Source organism: Crocuta crocuta, unplaced genomic scaffold (assembly GCF_008692635.1).
Source record: "Crocuta crocuta isolate KB4526 unplaced genomic scaffold, BGI_CrCroc_1.0 scaffold7, whole genome shotgun sequence".
Lineage (NCBI taxonomy): Eukaryota > Metazoa > Chordata > Mammalia > Carnivora > Hyaenidae > Crocuta > Crocuta crocuta.
In genome coordinates this window covers 7,735,350-7,745,863 of record NW_027531904.1, presented here as the reverse complement: position 1 = coordinate 7,745,863, position 10,514 = coordinate 7,735,350, and the positions used below count along the sequence as shown (strand labels likewise).

General features: G+C 52.0%; 1 protein-coding gene across 1 annotated transcript in view; it reads right to left on the bottom strand.

The window, feature by feature from the left end:
- Positions 1-10,514, bottom strand: part of SLC28A1 (solute carrier family 28 member 1) — a 47,317-nt gene that overhangs the window by 7,458 nt on the left and 29,345 nt on the right. The window contains exons 10-11 of the mRNA XM_077774271.1: positions 7,557-7,682; positions 96-226 (exon numbers count right to left, since the gene is read on the bottom strand). Of these exons, the coding sequence (XP_077630397.1) occupies positions 96-226; positions 7,557-7,682 (257 nt within the window). The remainder of the gene's footprint in view (positions 1-95; positions 227-7,556; positions 7,683-10,514) is intronic.

Sequence of the window (10,514 nt, the reverse complement as noted above, 5' to 3'; positions counted from 1 at the left end):
TCTCGCCCTCCGCCGCTCCTCCCTGCCTCCCCTTCCTGACCCTTCCCACCCCATCCCCCCTAGCCCCTCCGCAGCCGCCCTCAGGCTGTGCTCACCCGCAGGTCAGTTTCACCCCTTCCGGGTTCCTAAACTTGGACTCCTCCACCTCAGGGTAGACCAGCTTGGAGAGCGCCAGCGCACAGGGCGCGGCCATGACTGAGGCAGCAATCAGGGAGGCGGCGTCGATCTGCAGGATTGAGAATGGGGCTTGTGGGGTTAAGTGTCCCGCTGCCGCTCAGGTCAAGATGCCGGGGTTCGTGGGTTCAAGCCCCCGTGGGTCCGGCTCAGCGCTGTCAGCTGGGAGCCTGGAGCCTGCTTCAGATTCTGTGTCTCCCTCTCTCTCTGCCCCTCCCCTGCTTGCTCTCTCTCTCTCAAAAACAAATAAAAACAATTTTTAAAAAATAATAAAATGAGTGCTTTTTAAAAACAAAAAGAGAGAGGGAGAGAGAATGGGGCTTAGGAGGAGACAAAGGAAATGTCCCCGCCAGGAGTGCAGCCCAGGCCGCACGGGGCATGCATACTCCGTCCCACTGTCTGTCATGGTTACTGACAGTGTAAAGGGTCACGGGCTGTATGTACAGAACCTCACGTTTCCCTCCAGGACTTCTAGAAGCCAGGCAGAGCGAGTAGCTGTAATCCACAGTACAGACCAGGACACCGGGGCCCCACAAGATTAAATGTAACCTGCCCAAAATGAAGATGGAGAAGGAATTTGAACCTCCGTGTCCTTTGGCTCCAAGTTCAAAGTTCTTCCTTCCCTTCTAGGCTGTCTCCCTTTGACCACCCATCTGAGGGCTGGCCCTCCATTGGCCGAGGAGTTTGGGATGGATCCACGAGGTGACCTAATTTGACCTCATAGTATAGGCATGTCCTCAAATACTTACTGTGATGGGGAGCTCACCACTTCAAGGCAGCCCATCACACCCACTCCCGTGGTCAGAGAGCTCTTAGGAAATCTGCCTGTAACAACAGCCACTCTGGTCCACCCTGTGGCCTCAAACCCTCTGCTCCCCTGTTTTCTTCCCCCAGAGGTAGACGGGACATTTCCCCCCCAACACTGTATTATTTACCAAGTGGAAAAATTGGAACCTGCCCAAACATCTAACAACAGAATGGCTAAGTGTTGTCAAGCGGCCACTGAAAATCATGGTTACCAAGGCTTCGCAGTAGCACGGGAGATGCCCACAAGACTGCATCGGGAGCACAACCACACGGGGGGGGTGGTGGTGAGAAAAGCCCTCCACAGCTGTGCATGAAGAGATCAGAAAGAGGTACACCAAAACGTCAGCCAGCCGCCTGTCCCGGGCTGGTGGGGCCAGGGTGGTTTTCTCTGCTTTTCGCTTTTTGGTTATTTCTGCGTGTCCACAACACTACATATTGCTTTTATAAACAGAAGAGTCAAATAGACTTCTTCTCCTTAAAGACTGTAAAACATCAACTGTAGTTCTTTAATTTTACATAAAAAGGGGGGAAAGGAGGGGGGTTAAGTTTCAGCTACAGGTTCGGGCTAATAAAAGCAGAGAGGGGGAAACTCGTAGAAGTAAGCAATGTGGGGTGCCTGGGGGGCTCAGTCGGTTAAGCGTCCGATTTCAGCTCAAGTGATGATCTCGTGGTTCGTGGGTTCGAGCCCCGCGTCGGGCTCTGTGCTGACAGCTCAGAGCCTGGAGCCTGTTTTGGATTCTGTGTCTCCCTCTCTCTCTGACCCTCCCCTGCCCATGCTGTCTCTCTCTCTCTCAGAAAAACAAAACAAAAAACATTAAAAAAATGTAAGAAGTAAGCAGTGTGGAAGGCTCTGAAACATGGGGTGTCTGGCCTGTTGTCTTACACCGAGGAATGGAAACCTCTTAAGATGAGTATCAGCACCCACTCCCTCCCCCCGCACACCCCATCCTAGGCCCTGGGTGTGCGGGGCCGGCTCCTCATGGAAAGAGGCCGGCCCCGGGGCAGGTGTCCTCTCTGGATGTTTCTGGCTGGGCTTTGGGACGTCACTGGCCTCCTTGAGGCTGCCCAGATCCCCTGGGGACTGTACCATCCCTGGAGTCTTGGGGCTTCCCCTCCATCGGCCAGGACCCTCCCCCTTCCTCCACCTCGGAGGTCACGTCTGGACTGCCAGCGTGAGCAGGGCACACAGCCCGCGGCCATCGTGTTCCTGGACACCGTCTGAGTGGCCCGGGCACGGCCACGGCCTCACGTGCTCCGGCTGGTCATGTCAGCTTGGAAAGGACTCAGTTTTGCCCGGGCCGGCCTCCCCGGGGCGCTGGGTCAGTCCACACGCGGCCGCCCTGCCTCCAGCTACTTCTCAGGCTGTGACCCCCCTTCCCCAAGGAGTGCCGTCTGCCGCCGCATCCCAGGGCCTGCTCCTGGCCAAAGGCTTCCTCTCTTTACCCAAAGGCGCCCCAGGTAGAGAGGGCTACAGGCTAGGGGTCCTTAATCCACACCCTACAGAACATACACTGGGCCAGTTTCAGGGCAGAGTTCTGACCCTAATCTGTCAGAGAAAGAGCCACCACCTTTTCAACACTGTGCTGTTTTCTATGATTGCATTTAATTCTTAAGCTGCTGTGAGACGGGCGGTAGTTCGGCCCACCTGACAGATGTGGAAGTCACGTAGCATGTGCTCAGTCGGCCGGGCTCAGGGCCTCACAGATGCTACCCCAGGGCCCCCACTCTTGCACAGTCGATTGAGAACCATCAGTGGCTGATCCCCTCAGCCTCACCCTGCCCAGCCTGTGTTCACAGCGCCTCTCAGAGGGGCCCCTGAGCTAAAGGGAGGGGGTGGGTAGAGAGGCCAGCTTCTGCGGCTGGTGGGCCGAGCTGGGACCTGCTTTAGAGCCTTGGGGAACTGTGGTGGAAAAGGAGATTTCTATGGGGATCCCAGTGAACAGACTCAGGGAGCCCGGGGACCTCAGAACAGGCCACGAGGTCTAGACCAGTGTCATCCAATACAAATATAATGAGAACCATGTCTCATCTTAAATTCTCTAGTAGCCAATTAAAAAAGTAAAGAAAGGGGTGCCTGGGGGGCTCAGTCAGTTAGCCGTCCGGTTCTCGATTTGGGCTCAGATCATGATCTCTCGCTTCATGGGATTGAGCCCCCAGTCGGGCTCTGCGCTGCCAGGGGGGAGCCTGCTTGGGATTCTCTCCCTCTCCCTCCTTCCCTCTCTCTCTCTGCCCCTTCCCCGCTCATGCTTTCTGTCTCTGTCTCTCAAAATAAAAAAAGAAACATTTTTAAAAAGAGAAACAGGTAAAATCATGAATTTTACGTGACCCAACGTATCCAAAACATTATCTTTCCACGCATGTAATCTATACAAAACTTACTAATAAAATGTATCCACACCACCCACCCCCCGCCCCCCTGTCTCACAGCACATCTCATTTCATACCAGCCACATTTCCACCGCTCAGTGGCCGCGTGGGGCTAGCGGTGACTGCATCGGACAGCGCAGGTCTAGAAACATCCAGGAAGAGGGGAGCGGGGCAAAGGGAGCCAGAAGCTGAGCGACAAAGAGAAACAAAGAGTGGGCAAGGGGGATCGCGGTGGGATTCTGGGGCTGAGGGCCTCCTGGGGGAGAGAGAAAAAGAGTGGCAGGCAGTCGAGGGAGGCCTGGGGCGGCTGCAGTGGCGGCCAAGAGCCAGGTGGGGGCAGAAGGGAGCTTCTCTGACACAGGACTAGAGGCCCATTCGGAGCAGGGAGGGAAGGAGGGAAGGGAAGTTCTGTTGGGTGCTTTTCACCTGGGCCTGTGATGGGGTCTGGGGCTTCCGCTCCAGAGGCTGTGCTTGGGGACCCTGGTGGCCTCTGCACGGTCTGCTGAGCCTAAAGGGAAGTGGGCACCCCGGTCTCTTCCGGGGAGGCGCGACTGCCTGGGGCTTGGGCCTGGGCTCTGGCCCCGAGATAGGGAAGGACCCGAAGCTGAGACAAGGTGAAGGAGGGATCTTGCAGTATTTTAATCTGAAGCAATGGCAGCAAGGCTCCTGGGGTGGGAAGAATATCATTCTTTTAACTGGTGTGGGACCCAGAGCAAAGTCAAGGCACTTAAAAGACCCTAAGTCCCCAAAAGGCGTCCCCTCCCCCAACGTGCCGCCAGGAAAAGAAGTTTCAGGAACAAAGTCTTGAGTTTGCATTTTTAGAGTATCAAATTCCTTCTGAAATCAGGGGTGCCTGGGTGGCTCAGTCGGTTAAGCGACCGACTTTGGCTCAGGTCATGATCTCACTGTTTGTGGGTTTGTGCTGACAGTGTGGAGCCTGCTTAGGACCTTCTCTCTCTCTCTGCCCCTCCCCTGCGTGCTTGCACGAGTGCTCTCTCTCTCTCTCTCTCTCTCAAACTAAGTAAACTTAAAAAAAAACAACAACCCAGGGGCATCGGGGTGGCTCAGTCAGTTGGGCATCCGACTTCAGCTCAGGTCATAATCTCATAGTTCACGAGTTCGAGCCCCACGTCGGGCTCTGTGCTGACAGCTCAGAGCCTGGAGCCTGCTTCAGATTCTGTGTCTCCCCCTCTCTCTGCCCCTGCCCCTCTTAATAAACTTAAAAAAAAAAAAATATCTGCCGAAATCAATTCGGGGTAGGGAGGCACCAGCCCTGATGGGCTCTCTCTAGGCCTCGGTGAGACAAGCGTGAATCAGGTGATCTTGAAGGGCACCAGGAGCGCAAGGGGCCTTCTGGAAAAGTGGCACAGCCCCGGCCCCGCCCAGGCAGCTCTGTGGCTTACCCACCGTGTGGTCCGTGTGTCCTGAGGGAGGGAAGGCCTGAAGGGGGTGGCTCGTCCCCTGGTCTGCTCCCAAGGGCAGAGGTGAGAAAGACAGGTGGAATTTGCGACCAGAGGAGGGGACAGGGCGGGCGGTTCTAGCATCCTCGCCCCCCTCCCCCCACAACACACACACAGCAGCCCTCAGGAGACCCTGTGGCAGTGAGAGGCAGGCCTTTGCTCCCCATCCGCACAAGGAGGCCCACCTCACCCAGGGGCCAAGCTGCAGCGCATGGCCTGGACCCACTGACTCAGCTTGTTCCCTTCCTGCCGACATTTAGGTCGTTTCTCGTTCTCTCCACTTTCCTTCCTTCCTCTTTCTTTCACTCATTCATTCTTCCTTTACCTCCAATTTTTTTTTAACATTTATTTATTCTTGAGAGACAGAGAGACACAGAGCATAAGCAGGGGAGGAGCAGAGAGAGAGGGAGACACAGAATCTGAAGCAGGTCCAGGCTCCGAGCTGTCAGCACAGAGCCCGACACAGGGCTCGAACCCACGAACCGTGAGATCATGACCTGAGCCGAAGTTGGTGGCTTAACCGACTGAGCCACCAAGGCGCCCCTTTTTTGTTGTTGTTGCTACAAATAATGTTGGAATTTGGCATGTTTTGACCACTTGCAAAAAACATTTCTGTATCATAATATTCCTAACTAGATCAAAAGGGAAGAGTATTTTTTCCCCCAACATTTATTTATTTATTTATTTTGAGACACAGAGAGACAGAGCACAAGCAGGGGAGGGACAGAGAGAGAGGGAGGCACAGAATCCGAAGCAGGCTCCGGGCTCTGAGCTGTCAGCACAGAGCCAGATGTAGGGCTCAAACCCACAGACGTGAGATCATGACCTGACCTGGAGTCAGACGCTTAACCAACTGAGCCACCAGGCGCCCTGAGAAAGAATATTTTTAAACTGACTGATAGATGTTCTCCCAAAAGGTTACAGCAAATTATGCTCTCATCAAAAGTGTCCCATAGTCTTTTAGAGGCATGTGAAATATTGCATCTTCTAAAAGAAACATTAAGTTATGATTGTTTTATTTTCTTTGACTGTGAGCTGGAATATCTTCTTACGATTTATGAACTGTTTTTGCCTGATCCATCATTTAAACTTTTTTTAAAAAACCTTAACTTCCATCATGCAAGCATTTTCTTTTCATCAGTAGCTCTGTTAAACTTTTCCTTTATACTTCTGGATTTCATGTCATGCTCAGAATTTTGCAAGAAAAAGGCAAGCTGCAGAAAAGCAGTTAGAATTACCCAACTTTCAGTTAAAAAAAAAAAAAGAAAAGAAGGCAAGATGTGTGTTCAGGTATATATATACTTAAATGACTACACAGAAAAATCTGGAATAATATATTTTAAACCAGTGGCTCTCAAATTGAGCATCAGAGCCATCTTGAAGGCTTGTTATAATACAGGATATGAGGTCCCTTCCCCAGTGTTTCTGATTTAGCAGGTCTGGGCTGGTGCCCAAGAATTTGCATTTCTAACAAGTTCCCATTAGAGAACGGCTATTCTAATCTAGTTTATCTAGTAAAAGCAGTTCCCCATGAGAAATGGGTCTGAAGAAGTTCTCTTTTCACTTTCTTCACTTCTGTAAGAAGCAAGCATTTCTTTGATAATTAAGGGAAAAATTAAGATCTTTAAAGATTTGCATGTGAGGGGCACCTGGGTGGCTGAGTCGGTTAAGCTTCCCACTCGTGGTTCTGGGCCAGGTCATGATCTCATAGTTTCGTGAGTTTGAGCCCCGCTGTTCTGACAGTGCGGACGGAGCCTGCTTGGGAGTCTCTCTCTCCCTCTCTCCCTGCCACCCTTCTACTACTGCTGCCTCTGTCTCTCTCAAAAATAAATAAATTAAAGTAAAACTTAAAAAAAAAAAAGATTTGCTTGGGGCACCTGGGTGGCTCAGCTGGTTGGGCATCTGACTTCGGCTCAGGTTGTGATGTCATGGTTTGTGAGTTTGAGCCCCGCTTCAGGCTCTGCTGACAGCTCAGAGCCTGGAGCCAGGTTTGGATCCTGTGCCCCCTCTCTCTCTACCCCTCCCCCACTTGCGCTTGCTCTCTCCTTCTCGCTCTTAAAAATAAACGTTAAAAATTTTTAAAAAAATATTTACATGTGAAAGCACAAATAACTACAGAGTGTTTAACAAATGCAGAGCATATTACCAGCAAGTCTGTAGGGGGCACATTTGAAGACTCACTCTGCTTACCACACAGTATTGGGATTGGTGTCAAGGCTTGAGTCACACCATTGGAATTGGACCTAGAAACGTACTGCATTCAAAGCTGCACAAGCAATAATTTCGGAGCAGAGGGAGGACCCGTACCCGGGAAGGGGGTGGGGAGGAGGAGGGCAGGAGAGGACACGTCTCCAGGGACAGCCCCGGAGAGGGACAGTGTGTATAAGTCTCAGAGTCAGACAGATGTGAGTTCAGATCCTGGCTTGGGCATCTCGCTTATTCTCTGAGCCTCAATTTTCTCATCTGTAAAATGGGGATGTTCAGATACTAGCACTGTGCCTGGAACATGAGAGGGGGTCGGCAGGTGCCGCACCAGGGACCCTCCCCCCCCACCGGCCACATGAGAAGCTGAATGGTCCAGCCCACCTGGCCCGCCTCAGCAAGGTGTAGCCTCTCCTGTTTCGTCCTGGACACAGACCCACGGGAGAAGGCTCTAGACTGCTCCGGACAGGAGCTGTGTGGGGTTCCCACAAAGGAGGGTTTCAGGTTCTAGAGGTTTTCAGCAAACAAAGGGAGGGGTGTACATACCCCAAAGGAGATATAGGCGCCCAGCAGACTGCCCGCGATGGTGGCGTAGCCTCCGGTCATGACGGCGTGGATTTCAGAGCGAGTCATGTCTGCCAAGTAGGGCCGGATCAGTAGAGGAGCCTCGGTCTGCAAACAGGAACGGTTACAGAGCAGCAGAGCCGGCCTGGGCACCAGGATACCCCGCAGCACCCTGGGGGTGGGCACGTCATGGTGAGTGCCGGAGGGCCCGGGGTAGGGAGAGCAAGATGGCGTCAGGACCATGGTCTGTACTTGGCTGGGCCTCCCTGAGGCTGGGCATTGGCCCGGCCCTATGGAAAGACCCCAGCCCTTCCTCTCGGCCTGATGATGGTCCCATGTCGAGTGCCTAGTATGTCCTGGCCTCACTAAGCACCTCACGTTCACCACTCATGACCTTCTCAGAAACAAGTGCTCATCCCATTTTCCAGGAGAGCAAGCAGGGAATTAGAGAGGCTCAAAGAGGGGACCTGGGGGGCTCCGTCGGTTAAGCATCTGACTCTTGTTTTCAGCTCCAGTCATGATCTCACGATTCATAAAATTGAGCCCAGTATTGGGCTCTGCACTGACAGTGTGGGGCCTGCTTGGGATTCTCTCTCTTTCTCTCTCTCTCTGTCCATGCCTTGCTCATGACACGCTCTTTGTCTCTGTCTCTCCCTCTCAAAATAAAGAAATAAACTTAAAAAAATAGTTACTGAGCTCTTACTATGTTCCAGACTGTTCTATAGAATAGGGATGGGGGACACAAAGTCCCTGCCCTCAAGGAGTTTTTTCCTGGGTGCAACGGAGGAGGGTGAGTAAAGGAAAGACACTGATCAACGAGGAACCAAGTAGATAAACAGCGTATCTTAGATGTTGCTAAAACCTATGGAGATACATGGGGGCTGGGGGGGNTTAGTGTTTGGGGGATATTTAAAACTGAATAATAAGCAAAGGCCTTCCCAGGGAGGTGACTTTGGAGTTGAGAGCGCAGGTGCCAGCTGTTGGGTTTGGTAGCTATGCAGGCAGAGTGAGCACTAAAGGTCCTGGGGCAGATTTGACGTTGGCAGTTCTGAGGACTTGAGAGCGGACCACCCTGCCTGCCCCACAGGGAGTGTGGGGTGGGGCTCCGCATGGAGGAGGGGGAAGTTGGGCTAAGGAGTGGACTTGGCTACGTAGGAGTGACCGGATCTGGTTTGGGTTTTTTATTTTTAAGGAGGCTCCACACACAGTATGGGGCCCAACACAGGGGCTTGAGCTCAGGGACCCTGAGATCAAGACCTAAGCCACAATCAAGAGTTGGCTGTTTAACCAACTGAGCCACCCAGGTGCCCTGATCTGGTTTGTTTTTATTTAAAAAAGATTTTTTTAATGTTTATTAAATAATTTTTGAGAGAGACACAAAGCTTGAGGAGGGGGAGGAGCAGAGAGGGAGGGAGACACAGAATCTGAAGCAGGTCCAGGCTCAGAGCTGTCAGCACAGAGCCCGGCTGAGGGCTTGAACTCATAAACCGTGAGATCATGACCTGAGCTGAAGTCAGACGCTTAGCCCCCTGAGCCCCCCAGACTCCCTGATTTGATTTGTGGTTTTAAAGGATCACTCTGGCGCCAGCACGAAGGGCCGATGGTAGAGGCGGGAACAAAAGCAGGGAGAGAGGGAGGAGATTCAGCGTCCAGGGGNCAGGGGGGAGGGGGGCAGGGCTGGGACGGGGCGAGGGGGCCAGAGGCAGCCAAGAGCACAGGAAGCAGAGGAAGGAAGGAAGATTTCTGAGTTTTGTCTGAACAACTTTGTGGAAGATGACGGTACCATTTCCCGAGAAGGGAAAGACTTAGAAGCGTGCGGGAGGGAATCAGGGTGCCACCTGCTCGGACTTGGTGTGATGGATTTGAGATGCCCCTTAGGGACTCAAATAGAAGGTCAAGGCGGCAGTGGGGTGGCCCGGACTGGAGCTTGGGGCAAGGTCAGGACAGAGCAGGGTCTGGGTGACACATAAAGCATTTAAGCAACAGGGCTGGTGGGACCCCTCCCCCACGCCCCCGCGCCGAGAGGGCCCAGGCTGCCAACATGGAGGCTGAATGATGCCGACAATCCTCAAAGTTCTCTTCATCCCCTCCCCTTGGGGAAAACAAGGCAAAGACCCAAGAGTCTAGGTCAACGCGCCCATCATCTTGCTCAAAGTCAGTTCCCCTAAGGAGCCTGGGATCCCAATCACCTAAAATTTGTATTTTCTCAGCAAAAAGCCATGGAGTACATCTGTCACATTTCATTTACATAAATGCTTTTACGGAAGGAGCCTAAATGTCCATCAACTGATGAATGGAGAAGGAAGATGTGGCTACACTGGAATACTACTTGGCGATGAGAAAGAATGAAATCCTGCAATTTGCAGCAACATGGATGGAACTGGAGGGTATGATGCTGAGTCAAATAAGTCAGAGAGACAGATATCATATGTCGTCACTCATANTTGGGGTGAGCACTGGGTGTTGTGTGGAAACCAATTTGACAATAAATCATATTAATAAATAAATAAATGCTTTTGTATTTCAGTATTTCTTTCTCCTTTGTCTCATCTTAAACATCGTAAGGGATTTGAGACAACTTATCAGAGAGCACACCATCTTAATTGGTTTAAAAAAAAACNTCATGCTCTCTCTCTCTCTCTCAGAAATAAATAAAAAACATTAAAAATTTAAAAAAAAAACAAAAACCTTTGATATCAGCACACATACTGTACCCTAAAGGATGCAACTATGCTCTAGTGTCCTGAACTGCCTGGTGAAACACGCATGCTATGGCAGGCATGTCTCTCGGTGACTCCAGGGTGGGTCAGATGGGCTTGGACCTTGGAACGGGCTCTGGGGTCTCACCCCCACGAGTGCCGGGCCTCACGAAAAGGAGCTCAGGACTGACGGGTGCCTTCAGAGTCACATTTACTTCGGAAAATACATTTCAGAAAGAGG